The sequence below is a fragment of the Sander vitreus genome, chromosome 8, assembly GCF_031162955.1.
Source record: "Sander vitreus isolate 19-12246 chromosome 8, sanVit1, whole genome shotgun sequence".
NCBI classification, from domain to species: Eukaryota; Metazoa; Chordata; class Actinopteri; order Perciformes; family Percidae; genus Sander; species Sander vitreus.
The window spans coordinates 2,162,137-2,182,271 of NC_135862.1; the positions used below are offsets into that span (position 1 = coordinate 2,162,137).

At 47.8% G+C, this 20,135-nt stretch overlaps 1 protein-coding gene across 3 annotated transcripts in view; it reads left to right on the top strand.

Moving 5' to 3' along the window:
- Window positions 1–20,135, top strand: part of spg11 (SPG11 vesicle trafficking associated, spatacsin) — a 46,788-nt gene continuing 26,653 nt past the window's right edge. For 2 of the 3 annotated variants that reach the window (XM_078256360.1, XM_078256362.1), the window contains exons 1-23: window positions 1–69; window positions 141–374; window positions 781–959; window positions 1,223–1,450; window positions 2,281–2,503; window positions 4,125–4,262; window positions 4,655–5,025; window positions 6,913–7,058; window positions 7,760–7,874; window positions 8,160–8,315; window positions 8,791–8,966; window positions 9,270–9,446; window positions 10,178–10,249; window positions 10,651–10,778; window positions 12,671–12,855; window positions 13,247–13,442; window positions 14,027–14,230; window positions 14,319–14,425; window positions 15,119–15,264; window positions 15,376–15,540; window positions 17,327–17,393; window positions 18,154–18,316; window positions 20,034–20,135. The exon at window positions 20,034–20,135 is cut by the window's right edge and continues 107 nt beyond it. In XM_078256360.1, the coding sequence (XP_078112486.1) occupies window positions 178–374; window positions 781–959; window positions 1,223–1,450; window positions 2,281–2,503; window positions 4,125–4,262; window positions 4,655–5,025; window positions 6,913–7,058; window positions 7,760–7,874; window positions 8,160–8,315; window positions 8,791–8,966; window positions 9,270–9,446; window positions 10,178–10,249; window positions 10,651–10,778; window positions 12,671–12,855; window positions 13,247–13,442; window positions 14,027–14,230; window positions 14,319–14,425; window positions 15,119–15,264; window positions 15,376–15,540; window positions 17,327–17,393; window positions 18,154–18,316; window positions 20,034–20,135 (3,641 nt within the window). In that variant the 5' untranslated portion in view covers window positions 1–69; window positions 141–177. The other variant, XM_078256361.1, reaches the window with a different exon arrangement.

Here is a 20,135-nt window from a genome sequence, read left to right on the forward strand (position 1 = left end):
ATTTGGTCAGCTGACAGGGGGCTGACAAGACATGTGACCACCCGGAACCAGCGGCTGTTTACATGACAGGTAAGAAATGTCCAAACTTTGTTGGTTCCCGTCGCTGTTTAAAGGCGTTTAATTGATTGTGTTTTCTGCAGAAATGTCTCCGTAAGTTGTTCAATTGAACGTGTGAAGATGTTGGAGAGTAGCTCCATAGAGGTGTCTGTAATTCCGGAGAACCAGCACTGTGGAGAGGTAGCGGACATCCAGAAAGCTGAGCTGGCTCCTGCAGGCTCTCTGCTCGGATGTCTGGGGCTCCGCGGCCGCCTGGTGGTCTGGAACCCCACGGACAGAGACGCTTCGCCGGCCGCAGTGGACGGCTGCTACGCTGAGTGAGTCCTGTCTACACAGAATAGTGTTTGGTATTCCTCCGCATCGATGTGGGGAGCGGTGGAAGAAAGTAGTCACATCCTTTACTTCAGTAAAAGTACCTATACCACACTGTACAAATACTGTTACAAATACAAGTTGGAAAATATGCGCTAACGTTGTTGAGTATCGCGATAACTTACGATAAATAAACAGATAGGATATTGAAGTGTTCAGTTCTGGAGAAGAAAAAGACAGTAGAAGTAACTACAGCCCAAACATTTAGCAAAAAAAGTCACGTACCCCCTGCAGTCCTCCAGAGTACCCCTAGGGGGACACGTACCCCCTGCAGTCCTCAAAAGTACCCCTAGCCTCCAGCTTTTGTACCGACAGTCAAAGAAAGTGATCAGACTTTTCTTCTGGTTGTAGTTTCTGCTGGGAGGAGGCAGCTGTGAACGGTGGCGGCTTCAGACTGCTGGCTGTTGGATCTCAGTGGGACCTGAAGCTGCTGGAGGTGGAGGCAGAGCGCTCAGCCTCCATTTCAGCGTTCTGCGTCTCCGAATGTCCCGCGGATCGCCTGCTGCAGACCATCGGACAGCAGGATGACAGTGAGTAGCCTCCGCCGGCCGTCATCGGGGTCACGCTGCAGCCTCAGAGGTCGGACCACAGGCGGGACAAGAGGACGGATCCTCTGGGGGCTCCAGCACCAAATGTTTCCACACTATGTTTCCCACATTATGAATACAGCCTTTATTATAACCTTTATGCAGTCGGTAACTGTATTATTTGCACTTCAGAGATGCTTACGGGCCATCACTGTTGTGCCCCGTCCCCTCAGTGTAATTTTGCCTAACTGAGTCTTTGCTTCCAGGTGTGTGTGAGCTGGAGTCGGCGCGCGTGTTGTCGTTTGCCGCCGGCCGCGCCTGCGTGCTGCTGAACCGTGATTGGCTGCTGCAGCTGCAGTGGCAGCAGGCGGAGGCGGAGCCCCAGATGTTGTCCTGCTGCAGCATCCAGCTGACTGACGGCAACAGACACACGGCCGTCCACCACTGCGTCTGCAGGGAAACCCTGTTCATCCTCGACTCCACTGGACTCATCTGTATCCTCAATGCATTCTAAGACTCGAGTCACGCTCATCCCGCTCCCCGTTTCCTGGTTAGCTCTCCACCAATCACATGGGTCATTTGAGTCCGACTGCCGGCAGTGCCCGCCCCGCCGATTATACATCACTGACCTCGCCAGACGGTCCAACGGCCGATTATCGGCTCGGTGTGTCTGGCACTTTTAGAATAATAATCTGAGTCTGTCAGGGGCAAAACCAGAACTTTTTGTGGGCGCAAACTGACGATGCGCAATTGCCCGTTAACGTTACATTGCGGCTTGTTTCCGTCTTGCTTAAAGCAACCCTAGAGAAATGTTTCCTCTTCGGTGCCCCTACAGGTTGGAAGTGGAATTGTCCATTACCGCTGTCGTAATGTCTCGTTATGTCTCATTCTAACTACAGATCCGCTACCCGCTCTGGCAAACTTACATAGTACGGTTATAGCCGATAAAGGGCCGCAAAGCGAATGCAGAAGCGCCGTTCACCCTGTTACAAGTTGATGAACCACTGAAACGAGTTTGGAAACATTATTTTAAGGTACGGTAAGATTATTTTGGTGCATGTTTGCCAGATCGGGTAGCAGATCTGTAGTTCGAATGAGACATAATAATAATGGTAACGGCAGCGGACAATTCCACTTCCAACCTGTAGGGGGACCGAAGCGGAAAAGTTCTCTAGTGTTGCTTAATACTGGACCAATTTCAAACATTGTTGTTCCAATCACACTTAAGACACATAAACATGGGAAAATAGGGTCCCAGTTGAACCCCCCCCCCCCCGTTAGCCTTTAAGATCCCATCAGTTTCTTCTTTGACTGTGTCTTCCAGCTGTGTATACCATCTGTGACGGCCGTCTGCTGGCCAGCGTCGACCTGCCGGCGTACCTGACTCCTGTCCAGGCGGAGGACGACTTTGTCTCCTCCTCTTCCTCCTCCTCCCTCTCCTCCTCTCCCTCCTTCTGCCTCCTCCAGGTGTCAGCTGATCTCAGCACAGCCGTGGCCGTCACTCGGTCTCACACCGCCGAGGCCGTCGACCTCGACCACTACTTCAGGTAATGAATAAATAACAAATATGGCCGACGCAAATACAGGCTGCGCAAGCTGTGCAGTTTTCCTCCCAGCTTGTTCATCATTCATCATGATTGTTGCTGGAACAAAGCTGTCTTTATATCGTTTGGTTTTACACCTTGGAACTAGAGCTGGGTGATACGGAGAACATAGGCACCGGTAAATACTGAGCACCCACGTGTGCCAGACTGCCAGTAGGCTCCATTCATTTAAAATGAAACGCTGTAGTTGGTGCTAAGTGGAGCGTCTGTCATAGTGTGATTGGTTATGTCGCTGTCAGTCCCCTGCTCCATATCCTATCCACCAATGACAGTGTCTCTCGGATGAAAAATGACCCGCCTCCATCCCCCCACTATACAGTGCGTGCACGTGCATTACTGTGTGGACTTGTGTGCTATCTTCATGTAACATCGATAGCCAGGCCCCGGCCTGCTTATTCATGTTTAGGCTGGATGCCAGGTTGAGGGTTACAGGTTGTCAGGTTGAGGTTGAGGGTTATAGGTTGCCAGGTTGAGGGTAACAGGTTGCCAGGTTGAGGGTTATAGGTTGCCAGGTTGAGGTGACAAACGGGTTGAACATGGTGTGTGGATTGTGTGACTAGGGTGCGTTTCATACAAGATCTGGCAACTTGTCAACATAAGACAAACATATTGGTCCGATTATGTACGAAGGAGTTTGGGCCGTGCAACTTACTGGAGTTTCCCGGAAGAAATAACAAACCGGGAGGGGTCCGGGAGATAGGACTAAAAAACACGGGAGAAACCCGGGAAAAACGGGAGTGTTGGCAGGTATGGCGTGCGCCCGTGAGCACCCATGGAGGAAAAAATAAATTGGCGCCTATGACGGAGAATATCAAATATCACCATATTCTTGACCAAATACTTCGATAACGATATTGTAGGATTGACATTTGGGGCTTTTGGAGCAGTTTGTGAACAGTGTTTTCTGTATCACATCAGATCAGCCCGACTCATCTGCAACCTAATCATACACAGGTTCAGGTTTCAGGGGGGTGGCAGTAGCTCAGTCAGTAGGGTGTTGGGAACCTGAGGGTCGCAGGTTCAAGTCCCCGTACGGACCAAAGTATGGTGGTGGACTGGTAGCTGGAGAGGTGCTCCTGGGCACTGCCGAGGTGCTCTTGAGCAAGGCGCCGACCCCCCCCCCGCAAACTGCTCGGGCGCCTCTCCATGGGCAGCTCCCTCACTCTGACATCTCTCCATTAATGCATGTATAATGTATAATGTATAATAATAACAACAGAGTGAAAAACCCCCATTTGTAATATCCCCATTAATAAAGTATAAATTATTATTATTATTATTAGGTTCCTTTATTTGTACCCGTAGGTTTGAAATATGACTAACCCTTTTAAAGGTGCTAAAATATCTAATAAACATCAATAAAAAACACTTAAAACTGTCTACTATAAAAAAAACAAAAGAACAATGAATATAGAAATAACAAATATGGCCGACGCAAACTGTGCAGTTTCCCTCCCAGCTTGTTCATCAGTATGATCGCTGCTGGAACAAAGCTGTCTTTATAGCGCTCCAGAAGGGACGGAGAGACTCTGTTCAGAGATTTAAACAGACTTGTGTCTTCCAGTTTGCACCCGGACCACCTGCTGTGTGCCGCCCCCCCCTCCCCCCCCCCCCTGCGGCCCCAGCACCCGACAGACCAGGACAGCGTGTCGAGCTCCAACTGCAGCGTGGCCGCCCTCGGGTCCACCTTCAGCACTGACCGGTAAACCACTGACACACACACACACACACACACACACACACACACACACACACACACACACACACACACACACTGTATATTCTGTAGTCTGACACCAGATGTCAGGCTTTGTCTCTTCCCTTCCTATTTCTTACATTACCTTCCGTATATGTTTTTCCTATGTCATTTTAATTTTTTAATGTGTATTTGTGTTATTCTGATGTGTGTGAATCTTTTTGCTTTTGTGCTGCTGTAACAAAGGAATTTCCTGTGTGTGTGTGTGTGTGTGTGTGTGTGTGTGTGTGTGTGTGTGTGTGTAATGGGAATGGCAGCAGCATGGGGGTTGGCTCAAGCAACATTTTCCACATTTGGGAACAGTAAAGTTGATCTCACCTTATCTCACTCTTTTCTAGCTCGTGGGAAGCTCGTCTGGCCTCCATGTACCGCAGAGTCCAGCAGGCTGCTCCTCCCTCGTCCTCCTCCTTCTCCTCCTGGTCCTCCTCCCTCCCCCATCTGGAGTCCCACCAGGCCCCGTCCACGGCCCACAGCAGAGTGCCACGCGGCGGGGCCACCGTTGCCTTCTCCGTCCCCGAGGCGTCCGCTCCGTCTCTGCTCACCGTGTCCGAGTTCTCCGCCCAGCTCACCTTCGTCTCCCCCGGCAACAGGCAGACCACAGTGGCCCTATGGGATTTGGAGTCTGGCAGAGTGAGCCACCACCAGGCGGAGGGCGAGGCGGCTCCGGTTCAGCGCTGCGGAGAGAGACAGCACAGACTGCTGCTCAAGAGTAAGTCAAACAATGAGCACGTTTACGTACAGGCACACTAATTTGCCACTATTATTCTGAATGTGATACAGGTCACGTAAACAGCACATTCTGTTTGGATATTCTGAATAAGGCCCTTTTTCTGAACAAGACATGTGTGATATGTCAGTATTATTTGGGTCTTAGAAGCATTCTTTGTATACAGAGCATTCAGAGTCTGTGTCTCAATCAGGGTTTTTACTGCAGTTTGTGACACTTTACGGCCTCTCGCCTGTTAACGTTCCCGACTGTTTGCTGTCCTGGCTCCCAAATGGTGGAATGAGCTCCCTGTTGACATCAGGATGGCCGAAAACCTGTCGAAAATCCGCCGAAGGCTAAAGACACATCTCTTCCGACTACACCTTGGATAATGAAGGGGATATCTATCTCTCTCTCTCTCTCTCTCTCTCTCTCTCTCTCTCTCTCTCTCTCTCTCTGTCTCTCTCTCTCTCTGTCCCTCTCTCTCTCTCTCTCTCTCTCTCTCTCTCTCTCTCTCTCTCTCTCTCTCTCTCTCTCTCTCTCTCTCTCTCTCTGTCCCTCTCTCTCTCTGTCCCTCTCTCTCTCTGTCCCTCTCTCTCTCTCTCTGTCTCTCTCTCTCTCTCTCTCTCTCTCTCTGTCTCTCTCTCTCTGTCTCTCTCTCTCTCTCTCTCTCTCTCTCTCTCTCTGTCTCTCTCTCTCTCTGTCTCTCTGTCTCTCTCTCTGTCTCTCTCGGTGCTGCACATTCATATGGCTCTGTGTAGCATTACCTATTTAGAGCTAATGTACTTAGCTCTGTACTGTAATTAACGTTGTACGGTCAGCTCTGTGCGTCGCTGTGGTTACTGGACACAAACCAACCAGCCAACAGTTTCCAGGGCTGCGGTAGAGATGCTCGGCCAAAAGAAAAGAAGCTACTTTTAAACACGATCAAAGACTTGGATATCGGCAGTTTTTTGGATATGAGTCGACCTTTTCAAGAAGCTGGTTGAAGGAATGAAAGAGGGACGCTGTGTTCGCACGCTCCAACAAGCCCTCCACCGCTGGAACCCACGGCTGCATGTAAACAGGAATATAAGTCAAGTAAATGTTCCACTAATATTCCTGTTTATACGGAGCCCCGGAAGGGTCACGGCGAGATTCTTTCAGGGGACTACTTTTGCGTTGCCTCGCAGTACTTCTCTTCTTCCATTCCTTCTGTCTATTTAAACTCAGCCGCCCAGCGCAATGGATCAGCTCGTTGAATTTGAGCTCCAGTTTTCCACTCGCAGATCAGTCTGGCATCTCGAGACAGAGAAGATTTGGAGCCGTTCGCCAAACAACCGACCAATATACTGTATATGTTCTATAATCAATATTTCTTTAATGTATCAAAAGATAATGTGCAATGTCAGAGGTCTGCCTGCCTGCCTGCCTGTCTCTCTGCCTGCCTGTATGCCTGCCTGTCTGTCTGTCTGTCTCTCTGCCTGTCTGTCTGTCTGTATACCTGCCTGTCTGTCTATCTGTCTGTATGCCTGTCTCTCTGTCTGTATACCTGCCTGCCTGTCTGTCTGCCTGTCTGTCTGCCTATCTGTCTGCCTATCTGTCTGCCTATCTGTCTGCCTATCTGTCTGCCTATCTGTCTGCCTATCTGTCTGCCTATCTGTCTGCCTATCTGTCTGCCTGTCTGTCTGCCTGTCTGTCTGCCTGTCTGTCTGCCTGTCTGTCTGCCTGTCTGTCTGCCTGTCTGTCTGCCTGCCTGTGTACTCTGTTTTCTGCAACACACTGCTTGTTGAATTCCAAAAAACAAACGATGTTGCAGTCTTTTGCGATGTGTTTATCTCACAAGTTGACATTGCGATGACGATTAAAACATTGATGTATTGTGCATCTCCCCCCCCTCCCTCCCTCCAGAGGCTGGTGTGTTCCAGGTCTTGTTCTCAGTTTCCCAGCAGGACTTGCTCAGCAGGTTGATGCTGTTTGGCAGCGCAGCGACAGTAGACGCAGTCTGTCACCTGAACAGCTGGGGGCGCTGCTCCATCCCCATCCACGCCCTGCAGGTATGTTCCCACAGCCCTATGTTCCCACAGCCCTATGTTCCCACAGCCCTATGTTCCCACAGCCCTATGTTCCCACAGCCCAATGTTCCCACAGCCCTATGTTCCCACAGCCCAATGTTCCCACAGCCCTATGTTCCCACAGCCCAATGTTCCCACAGCCCTATGTTCCCACAGCCCAATGTTCCCACAGCCCTATGTTCCCACAGCCCTATGTTCCCACAGCCCTATGTTCCCACAGCCCTATGTTCCCACAGCCCAATGTTCCCACAGCCCTATGTTCCCACAGCCCTATGTTCCCTCAGCCCTATGTTCCCACAGCCCTATGTTCCCACATTTCTAAGCTTTTTCTTAACATTAGGCCCTATGTTTGGGTTAGGGTTACATTCCATCTGTAGTCCATTGCTACTGGATACTAAGTTGGGTGTAATTGGCTACCAAATTAGGAGGAAAGGGGGATACAATCTGATACAAATCTATGGTTAAAGGAAATGTGGGAACATAGGGCCTGATTTTAAGAAAAATAGTACAAATGTGGGAACATAGGTACGCTCCCGCATGTACGAGGCACCGTATGAAAAGTATCGTTTAAGCAGCGTTATGGGTACCCAGCCGTACCTACAGAGGAGACTGTTATGACAGCACTATGACATGTTGTTGCCATTTGGATCCAGTTGGAACAGTCTCTGCTGTTGTTTTGGCAGGCTGGACTGAAGAACCGTCAGCTGGACACGGTGGATTTCTACCTGAAGAGTAAAGAAAACATCCTGAGCCCTGCTGCCGATCAGCCGGCCGCCTCCACACCGAGCCTGGTGGACAGTACGTACACACACACACACACACACACACACACACACTTACATAATAAACCTGTTTTGCTGCCTGGCTTTTCAACTTTCTTTCATTTCTAATTCTTGTCTTCCGAGGATGTTTTTGCTGCTCGATCGTGTTGAAATACTACAAAAAGAGACTTCAATCATTGCAGTATCTGTTGTGCTAGCTGTGCATACTTACTGTTCCCAACCGGTATGTGTGTGTGTGTGTGTATGTGTGGGTGTGGGTGTGGGTGTGTGTGGGTGTGGGTGTGGGTGTGTGTCTGTGCAGGTTTCCAGGAGTTGTGTCCTGCTCTGGACCTGCTGTGTTCTGCTGTTAGAGAGTCAAACAGCGAAGCTCAGAGCCGACAGTTCTCTGAACAGCTGCTCAACATCACCATGAGCTTCGTCAACACGCAGATCCGCTCAGTCCTGTCCAACAAAAACTGTAAGACAACACACACACACACACACACACACACACACACACACACTTCAAACTGTATTACACAACACTCAAAGCAGAATTTGGCAGATTTGCCGACTTTGAGACCCAGAAATGTGTAACATGTTGTTGTGAGGCGGCTGTGTGGTCGCCTGCTTTTAAAAATGTCATCTTTGTTTTGCCTGATTTGCTAAATTCTATGATTGCTAAGGGACTTTTTTTTTTTAGGTCTTTGTCGACCAAACTGTACGTGACAAGGCTATATGAGACCTGCAATAAAATGGTCAAAGATATTTTACCTTTTTGGAATAAAAGCATGCCAATAACCTCTCCATGTCTATCCCTTGATGTGATTCTCATTTTCCAGTGTGGCCCTCAGTGAAGTTGGGTTAGACACCCGCGCTGTACGCTGTAGATAGATAGTACAGTCATCTGGTATTTGTTCCTGCGGGTTAAAGCTGCTCCTTCATGTCTACAGACGAAGACGCCGGCGTGCGGAGCTGCGTGGACGTTTTGGACCGCTACGTCACCGAGCTGCGGAGCTACATGAAGCGATTCCCCTGGCCCGCAGGGGGCGACGCCTCCAGCACCGATCCTGCTGATGGTGCTCCGGAGGAGGCTCAGAGAGACGAGTGGGAGCAGCTGCCCACGGAGGTGACGTTTCCTGATGAAATGTTCTCACATGAGTTTTTTTGTATTTTGTAGTTTGGTCTACCTACACTGAACACAACCCATTTTTCATGAGCTGAACTCAAAGATCTAAGACTTTTTCATGTACACAAAAGTGGCATTGTGCTGTGTTATCACACATTTTTGCTGCCAGATTGAACTGCTCTTTAATGTTTTACGTCAAGCCCTTTTGAATTGCCTCTTTGCTGAAACAGTGCTGTACAAATAAAGCCGCCGTGCCTCGCCTTCATGTCTCCTAATTCTGTAACTCTGTGTGTGCCGCTGCAGGAAGTGGTGCGTCAGTCCGTCCTGACCAATCAGATCGCCCGAGCTCAGGCCGTCCTGCGGCGGCGGGGGCGCCCGGAGCAGCGCCTGTCGGCTCTGAGGATGGAGGGTCTGCGTCAGGTGTTCTCCTGCCTGCAGCGCCGAGATCTGCACACCGCCGACGCCCTGCTCGTCAACATGGTGACCACGCCTCCAACCAATCAGAATCCCTCTTTTCTGTCACTAGTGCAGTGCCCGTTCAAAATGTGCCTGTTTGGAAAGGGCCGTTTGCCTGGCCTGTGGTAGTGCTGCTTGTAGCATTCTCCAGAACCAAACTGTACCCCAAAATGACTTACAGAAGGACCCCGAACCACTTAATATGCAACTCCACTGTAAAGCCTACAACTGACTTACAGTGTAGACTACTACTACATCAGAGGAAGACATTGTACTACTACATTTACCTGACAGAGAACGTGGCAGATTCAGGGGAGGGGGGTGTCCACGCTCCACGTCTAGAGTCTAAAGATACTATACTACACAGGCTCTGTATTCTGCAGACCACTCTACCTCTGTCTCCTTTTAAAAACTCACTCCCCTCCATGAAGTACTGTAGCTGGATGAGGAGTCGCTAGTCCTCGGGTGTTTGGGGTTGGGCGATTGAAAAACATCCAAACTTCTCGACATTGCTAAGTAGCGCTGATCAGTCCTATGATATAATATAATATAATATAATGGGTCTATTGGTACATCAATGTTCAAAACGACAAACGATGTTTGAATGCATGAATCCCTTCCCTGTATGACTTCAATCTTCAACCTGTTTATAATCCCGCCAGCACAAAAATAGTTTTACTTTTATCATATTTTTTTACCAAATGTTTCCCTGTGGCCACATATTAAACTGCAGTGGCTTTGTGTTTGTTTTTAAGGGTTTCAGCGTGAAGAAGCAGCTCCACAGTATCTGCCTCTACACCGACGACAGGGACCTCCGGGAGTTTGTGGTGAGTTTACTAATTAAGTGTTTTTCAATTATTATTTAATTTAAATGAAAATGTACTTTGGGAAAGTAGATCCTTTTTTTTTTTACTTGCCCTTCTTTACATTTTAAGGAGCCACAGACATGACGTGGGGAAAAATAAATAAATTGTGGCCACAATATAGGTATAATTGTTGTATAATGTTTTAATATCATGCTCATTATTACCTGGACACCGGTAGAAGCAGGAAGACTTACACGTGCGTAAGGTCACAATTAGCATTTCGAGGCCACAATTTCTTTTCTTTTTCGGATGTCATATCTGGGGCTCCATAATATTTTTTACCTGTCAGCAGCCTTAACGTTTGTCTTCTCTGTGTACGTGTTAACACGTCTCTGAGGCCTCTGATTGGTTGATTTGGTCAGGTGGAGGAGATGTCGGGGCGGGGTTATTTTCCCGAAGAGGAGATGCAGAGCGTGGCGTTCATCAGGGAGATGGAGAGGTTGGGGTCTCTGCCTGCATCCCGCTGTGCCGCAAACACCAAACCACACAGGTACAGATTACCATTATGTTCATTGTTGATCCATTTTTGGATTATTTTCTGGATGAATGGATTAGTTGTTTGGTCAATAAAATGTCAGTAAATGGTGAGCACTTAATACACCCTTAACAAAAACAAGATTACGCTAAAATAGACTAAAATACGTAGATGTCATCAAATATTTAGTGTTTATTGACGTTTTTATTGAGAAAAGTCCAACATGTTTGACTCTATAACTGCATGTCGATTTTTCCCCGACTTTTGTCGCATTTTTGTTGACATGAAAGCCCTACAAAAGTCAGCAAAAAAGATGACATTTCTAAAAGCTGGCGACCACACAGCCGCCTCACAGCAACCTGTTTCACAGCCTGGATATGAAAACTCTCTCTCTGTTTCTGGGTGGAATTTCTGGGTCTCAAAGTCGGCAAATCTGCCAAAATTCTTGCATGATTGCAGTTCAAAAAACCGTTTCTAGTCTTTTTGGGTTTAGCGTACAATTAAATTAAGGGCCCTATTTTAATGATGTAAGCGCACGGCGAGAAGCGCCTGGTGCAGGTGTGTTTAGGGCGTGTCCAAATCCACTTTTGCCGGGCGCATGGTTCTAAAGGGTTATACTTAGTGTCTTCATTAATCAGAGGTGTGTTCTGGGCGTAACATGCAATCAACCAATCAGAGATCATCTCCCATTCCCTTTAAAAGCCAGGCGCGTTTGGACCTTGGAGCATTGCTGTTATGATGGAGGATCTGCACCGTAATATTTGTATTTGTAATCTTCTGCATGTGTGTGTGCTGCTGTGCGTTCCTGTGTGTGTAACAAGCATAGTGTGCACGTGCTGTGCACGAGCCTAGGAGCATTTTACTAATGCTCTGTTAAAATAACAATGAAATGCTGCGTTATTGACTTTAGACCAGGTTTTTGTTGGTCAATGGTGCCATCACTTCCCGCTGCCTTGAGATAGCAATACTCCCAGAATGCACCTGAACACACCTCCCTGTAAGACCAGCACGCCCAGAATGCACCTGAACACACCTCCCTGTAAGACCAGCACGCCCAGAATGCACCTGAACACACCTCCCTGTAAGACCAGCACGCCCATGGGCCACAGATGGGCACAGGTGCATTTGCTGTTTAAATGACGTGGGCGCTGGACGGGAAATCGACAACTGGGTCGGTCTTAAACTAGCAAAGACACTTGCGTCGGACTTTGCGCTGCGCCGGGTGCAAGATATGGGCCTGAATCTCTTGTGAACTTAAGTTGATATGTGGGCTGGATAAAAACCTGCGAGGGGCGGTCTGATCGCTGAGGGAGGGAGTTTAACAGCACACATCACATTAAAGCCTTTTAATCCTGTCAAACGTATAGTTTTAGATGATGTATTCTACTTTGTCCGATCTGAACTTCCTTTTCGTCTCCATCTTCTTTGTTTCTCTTTGAAAAACGCTCCTTCGTTCTGTGCGTCTAAGTCCTCTTAAGCCCCTCTGAATCCTCTCTTTATCTCCCTTTGAACCTCTCCTTTCTCCCATCTGAGCCTCGTCTTTTATCTTTCTCATTTGTCTAATCTCTCCTTTTGTAACGTTTTCGGTTCAAATGAGGTCTCTGAAGTGTCTGTGTTCCTGTCCTCTCCTCTCCCTCCCACCGGCTCACCTCTTCTTTCTCTCGCCTGAACCTCCACTTTTAAAAAATTCCAGATAACTTTCCGTTGTCTAATCTCTCCTTTTGTAACATTTTCGGCTAAAATGAAGTCTCTGAAGCAGTGGCGGTTCAAGATCATTTTTAAATAGCGGGGCCATGCCAGGTTGGGGGCCAGAGGGGGGACAAGGCTTAATATTACGGGTGCACTGGCCACCCTTGCCGTTCTCTGTGTTGAAATTGAGATTTAAAACCCTTCCCATCCTCTTGCAGCAGGGTACAGATGGTGCGTAGGGAGGCAGCGGGGGGTGTGGGTGAGGCGGTTCTGGAGGCGCTGGCGGGACAGAGGACGTCCCAGGGGGACGAGGGACTCTGGAGGAACGTCAGACTGGACTGGGTGAGGAACTGGGACCAGAGCTGCCAGACCGCCGTCCTGCTGTCTAGACTCCAACACACAGGTTAGACTCCCAACACACAGGTTAAGGCCCTGACGCACCAACCCAATAATCGGCCGTCGGACAGTCTGGCAAGGTCAGTGACTTTTGAGAGATTTTCGTCAGATTTTGAGAGGCGTAGTCCCGCTCATCATTTCCGGGCTAGCACTCCTCCAATCAGATTGGTCATTGAGTCCAACTGCCTGCCTTCAGATTTAACATATCAAATCGGCCCAGTTGAAGGCCGACAGCTCCTGCGACTGATGACAGCACGGAACACACTGAACAGACTTGAGTCACCGACCTCGCCAGACTGTCCAACGGCCGATTATCGGGTTGGTCAGTCACATTTAACAAGCTGACATCACTAAAGTGCTCTCCGTCTCATTTCTCTCTGTGTTTTTGGTGTCCTCAGAGGTGACTTCCTGTGATTCGGCGTTGCTATGGCGTTACCTGACGGCGCTCCATGACCAGCAGCGCGTGGTGGACTGGATCGAAAGCGGGGATGCGTCCGACGGCTCCCGGTGGCCCGAGTTAACCCCCGAGCTGGTCAACAGCAACACGGTCTGCAGCAGCTACATGAGGGAGCAGATCCTGGACCTGCTGGCCAGGTAGAGCTTTAGGGGTGCCTGGCACCCTTTTTACGTAATTGTTATTAAACGTTATTCTACTGTGCATTTTAACATAATTTTGTACCATCATATACCAGCCTCTGGAGACTCCACCGGCTGACTTCACTATTAGCTGTAGAAACAGGAGACGTCTCTTACGTTCATAAACCAGCCTCTGGAGACTCCACCGGCTGACTTCTCTATTGGCTGTAGAAACAGGAGACGTCTCTTACGTCCTAAAACCAGCCTCTGGAGACTCCACCAGCTGACTTCTCTATTGGCTGTAGAAACAGGAGACGTCTCTTACGTTCTAAAACCAGCCTCTGGAGACTCCACCAGCTGACTTCTCTATTGGCTGTTGAAACAGGAGACGTCTCTTACGTTCTTTAACCAGCCTCTGGAGACTCCACCAGCTGACTTCTCTATTGGCTGTTGAAACAGGAGACGTCTCTTACGTTCTAAAACCAGCCTCTGCAGCTAACTGACTGACCTAAAAAATTCAAAGAAGTGGTCAAACTCGCAGGTAGAAAACCCCCTTTTGAGCTTCCAGCCTTCTGACTGTTGATCTGTCTCTGCTCCTGCAGGAGAGGTGTGTTCGTCCCCGAGGAGCTGTCCGACCTGGAGCAGCTGCTGTGGAGGCTGGCTCAGGGCGGAGGGGTGATGTCTCGGTCCCCTCCCGTCCCCCAGTACCGCTCCCCCCTCGGCCTGGACCTCCACAGCCTCTTCATCTCCTTCTGCCTGGAGCACGGCCTGCAGTACCTGCTCTACACCTACCTGGAGCACTACAGGTCTGTCTGGGGGAGCAGCGACTTCAATTCAAATATCAGTCAGGAAGTCAATCAGCTGCTGGTGAACTCTTGTGTCCGTCCTCCACAGGTTGACACCCAGAAACTGTCCCCTGTTGACCAATCAGAGCGTGTCGGAGAGCCAACCGTGGTTTGAGATGCTGGTGAAGATCCAGGAGATCACCAGAGACCTGTCAGGTACCACGCTGCTGCAGGGCATTCTGGGATAGGAGGAGAAAACACTCACACTTGTTGTTTGCATTTCTTTAAACCAATCCCAATCGTCTTGGGCGGCGCTTAGCTCCGGACGCAGCGACAGTGGCTCTACTAAATAGTCTCAGGAAGGAACTTTATTTTCTGACCTTTTAATAATTTAAGCAATTAATTGAGTATTTGAAAAAAAACATATCTGGCAGAAAAATTGGTAATGAAAGTGATCATTAGTTGCTGCTAGTTGATTTCATTTTGATATTTTACATCTGATCAAAGACAAACACAACATACATGAGCAGCAAGAATGGTCTTAATTAATTCAATTCTGTGTGTGTGTGTGTGTGTGTGTGTGTGCTCTCTTTCTCTCTCTCTCTGTCTGCCTGTCTGTCGTTCTGTCTGTCTGTCTCTCTCTTTTTCTGTCTCTCTGTCTCTCTCTCTCTCTCTCTCTCTCTCTCTCTCTCTCTCTGCTCTCGTCTGTCTGTCTCTCTCTCTCTCTCTCTCTCTCCGTCTCTCGCTTTCTCTCTCTCTGTCTGTCTGTCTATCTGTCTCTCTCTCTCTCTGTCTGCCTCTGTCTGTCTCTCTCTCTCTCTCTCTCTCTCCGTCTCTCTCTCTCTGCTCTGTCTGTCTCTCTCTGTGTCTGTCTATCTGTCTCTCTGTCTGTCTGTCTCTGTGTCCCAGATCCAGGACTGGTGTTCCAGGCCAGTCTAACCAGTGCCCAGGTGCTGTTGCCGGGCAGCCAGGCATCCCTCAGCAGTCTGCTGTTAGAGGGACACAGTCTGCTGGCCCTGGCTGCCATCATGTTCGCCCCCGGAGGAATCGACCAGGTAGTATAGTAACATAACTTTTACTGAAGTAAGGAGGAGTAACTAAAGAGTAACACATTACAGTTCATTGACAACATTGAGTAACTTGGCCAACACTGTTCCTGTGTGCAGGTGGTGGTTCAGGGTCAACGCTCGGGCCAATCAGAGAGGACCGTCGACCCCCAGCTCCTGAAGTTGGCGCTGGCTCCGCACGCCAAACTGAGGGCCGCCCTGTTCCCCGCCGGGCCCCGAGGACACAGCCCGTCCTCCGACATCTCCGTCTATCACCTCCTGCAGGTACGCTCAAACCTGTCTTGCGCTCTCTGTAACGTCCAGCAGGGGGCGACTCCACCGGCTCCAAACAGAAGTCAGTTTCTATAGAAGTCTCTGAGAAAATGAGCCGACTTCTCTCTTGATTTATTACCTCAGTAAACATTTTCATAATGAGTTTATGGTCTCTGTCGGTACGCAATCTGTGCTGCCTGCACCATCCGTTATACGCAGATGATAATCCTGTTTATGACACTGCACGATCTGTTCCACGCTTGCGCACCTTTGCACCGCGGGAATTTAATTCATTTCACAGCGCTCGCAAAGGGGAGTGTGGAGGAAATTGCAGGTCTGCAGTGACAGAAAGACTCAGACTTCATTCCACATGTAACCAAAATGGTGTATGTTCATGTAACAACTATTATTTTGGATCGGCAACTACGTAAACACCCCGTAATGCATAGCGTAAGCTACATTTAAAAACATCACAACATCCCCACGCTACATGTCACAAAAATAACGACCAAGGCGTAGTACACGGACGTCGATAAGCGGTTTTGGATCAGTGACAATAATTAATTTAAATAGCTTCATAAAACAGACCCGCCGTTAACTGCATAATGAATAACATAAAATGTAGCCTACAAATATATTATCCCCGCGGTGCAAAGGTGCGCAAACAGGATTATCATCTGCGCATGAGCGAACATTTTGCGCATTAACGGATCGTGCAGGCAGCATAGATCACGTAGTCTCAGTCGCTAGTTTCAAGTCTTCTTCAACACAGCATGATGTAAATGATGCTCCCATTTATTTTAAAACAGACGATAAAGCAGGGGATGCTTTAGGACCTGTCAATCAGGACAGAGGCTTAGCGATGCTAACCATGCTAACACTGTGGACATTAAAATAGACCTCAACTTGTTTTTTGGCTGTTGTCTGTGTTTTCATCTTAAACTTTGACCGTCTACTGTGGGTTTTCACTTCAGCAAAGTTAACTGGAACACTTTGGTCGTCTAGAAATGTCTTGTTCAGCGTTCTGCCAACCGAGCTAGCTAGCTAGCTAGCGCTCGCATTAGGTAATAACTGCAGATTTTCTGTCCTGCTGTACATGCAGATGAACCCGGAGGTCCGTGTTTACCGCAGCTGCGTGGCGTGAGCGTGGCGTGGCAGCTGCGTGGCGTTGCAGCTGCGTGGCGTGAGCGTGGCGTGGCAGCTGCGTAGCGTGGCGTGGCGTTTTCTATGTCTTTGCACACCAGAAACGTGTCTGACGCGGCGCTGCTGCTGCTGCTAGCCTTGTCTGTACACATATGTTTCCCATTGATAAAATGAAATAATAGCGTGTTCTTCAACTTTATTTTGTCAATATCTTTGTGTTTGTACATTTGTTGGCACATATTTCGATATATATTTTTATATTTCAATTCCCTTTCCTGAGATAATAAAGTCCATGTTATTGTTTTATCAGAATCCAACTGAAATACAATTTTAAAAATGACATTTATGTCAAAACCTCGACACCTTCAAACATCAACGTGTCATTTATTAATATGTATTTGTGTCAAAACGACATATAAACATCTTTTCGTGTTCTATGTCGCCTGGAAACCCTTCCAACACGCTTGCGTGTCGCGTGAAAAATAGGCGTCGGTCCTATTTCTAGCATGCACGCATGTTTTTGGCGCGGCTCGAGCCAGTGTGCACGCGCTAACCTGTTAACATGGGAGCCGGAATAAAAACGGACACGCCACGCAGCCAGTATGCAGGAGGCCTTAACTCTACTAACGGGCAGTGTGTGTGATGTGTGTTCCAGTCGCTGCACCCTCTGGACCCATCCCGGCTGTTCGGCTGGCAGACAGCAAACACCCTCAACTCCACCGGTAAGCTCTGAAAACCAGCTTCAACGTCATCAACTAGGGCTGAACCATTAATCGCTTTTAAATCGGAATCGCATCTCGTAAGAACGGGATTTAATGGACTGTGCAATATTTCGTTGAATGTTTGGTTTAACATTTCGTTATTCCTCTTTTCAGTATTCTATTTACTGTTTTGTTCATATGATAAACGCTGGAATAATGCTACGTATCACAGATTGTTTACCTATTTTCGGGGGATTTTTCTTTTCTTTTTTTAATACTTTTGTTTAACGTGATCGTAGAAGGTGCAGAATGTAAATGCTGCTATTAAACCGAGGCATCTCACACATCTCAGTTTACAGGAATATACTGGTATTTGTTTCTGCCCTATTAACTTACATTGTAGCTTGTTTCTCCGCTGCCGACTGCAGAGATATCGCTAACATGGGACCAATGTCACAGATTGTTGTTCACATCAGAAACCTAGACACAGAAATAGGGAAATAGGGTCCAGGTTGAAAAATAAACGGTAGTTACCAGTAAGTCAGGAGAGAAAAGTCCATAATAAAGAAGTCATTGCTTTACAGCCAGGGCTTTCTAAGACTTCAGATTCTGTTTCAATAATTTGGTATATTCACATATCTGTATTGTTCCGTCTTAGTAGCCGTAACACATGACTTATTCGGCTTTCATTTCGATATTGTAAAAATGTGAAATCGGAGCATGAAAACCAATCTGGATCTTCAGGCGTGTGCGTGAACCTTTATGGGATTATGGTCCACAGAAACGTCGGAGCTGCCTCATTTCTCCAGCCCTCACCTGGTCAACCGGTTCGCTCTGGTGGAGAACCTGGACTTCCTGTACTACCTCCGTCACGGCCGACCGTCCTTTGCTTACGCCACCTTCCTCGTCCAGCAGCTGAGCGGCTGCAGCGACGTCCCGCTACTGTGAGTACGACGCAATTTAAAGACTAGATTGCTGAGCATGTGCGGAGTTCAGCGGCACTCACAATTCACCTGTCCGACACCTTCACACTGTTAATGCTAATTGCACTCATGCCTCAGCTTCAGGTTGTGTCAATATGAAAGCAGGAATCACGGACTTCTGGGATGACATCTTAAACATTTGTCAAATGTAAACTGAATTATTTACATATTCAGTTTCTTTGAATGTTCTTGCAAGGTTTACGGTTTGTTCTTTATAGGGTGATTTCAGTATTTTTTTTTTCAACCGACCCTATATGCCTATGCATTGGCATATATCCCAAATTGGTCCAGTATTGAGCGAGAAAGCTGTAACCGCCAGCCGTGAAACAAGCTGCAATGTATCGCTACAGGACAGATGTTCAGCGTCAGTTAGCGTCCACTAAATGTTCTGTTGTTGCTGCTGACAGACTCAGATTATTATTCTAAGTGTCTGACAACATTATGAAAGGATCCCTACAGAGATAGACCTTTTAGTTAAAGAGGAAGATCCTTTTTGTTTAATGTGAAACGGCCTCAAAATCTCCATCACCAAACCCACCAGACTCCATGTAAATAATCAGGACTTTTAGCGTGTATAGAGCCAGCATGTTTCCACATGTAAATGGGTGAATTAAAGGAATATTTCAACCAAACCAGAGTGGTGATTGTTGGAACAGTGGAAAGATGAACCAAGACGACTTTTGATAGTTTGATTTAGTTTCTGTCCACTTTGAATGAAGTGTGTTTTACGATGATAAAAGTCCTGATTATTTACATGGAGTCTGGTGGAGATATGCTGGCTCTATACACGCTAAAAGTCCTGATTATTTACATGGAGTCTGGTGGAGATATGCTGGCTCTATACATGCTAAAAGTCCTGATTATTTACATGGAGTCTGGTGGAGATATGCTGGCTCTATACACACTACAAGTCCTGATTATTTACATGGAGTCTGGTGGAGATATGCTGGCTCTATACATGCTAAAAGTCCTGATTATTTACATGGAGTCTGGTGGAGATATGCTGGCTCTATACACACTAAAAGTCCTGATTATTTACATGGAGTCTGGTGGAGATATGCTGGCTCTATACACACTAAAAGTCCTGATTATTTACATGGAGTCTGGTGGAGATATGCTGGCTCTATACACGCTAAAAGTCCTGATTATTTACATGGAGTCTGGTGGAGATATGCTGGCTCTATACACGCTAAAAGTCCTGATTATTTACATGGAGTCTGGTGGAGTTTGGTGATGGTGATTTCGGGGCTGTTTCATGTTAAACTAAAAGGATCTTCCTCTTTAACTAAAAGGTCTATCTCTGTAGGGATCCTTTCATAATATTGTCAGACTCTTAGAATATTAATCTGAGTCTGTCAGCAGCAACAACTGAACTTTTAGTGGACGGTAGTTGACGGTGCGCAATTGCCCGTTAACGTTACATTGCAGCTTGTTTCTTCTTCTTAATACTGGACCAGTTTCAAAGGTTGTTGTTCCCATCAGTCACTTAGACACAGAAACATGGAAAATAGGGTCCAGGTTGAAAAAAAAATGAAGATACTCTTTAACTACAGTGGTTCAGTTCAGAAAATTACTGTTGAGTGTAGTGACATCTTTCTGCTGCACAACTTAAATTGTGTGTCTGTCTCTGTGTGTGCGTGTGCGTGTGCGTGTGTGTGTGTGTGTGTGTGTGTCTCAGGCTGCAGCGGGCCTGGCAGCAGATGTACCGGTTGGCCCTGCAGTGGTTTAACGTGGCGTCTGTGGCGTCAGCGGCCGTTTGTTTCTCCGAGCTGCTCGGCGT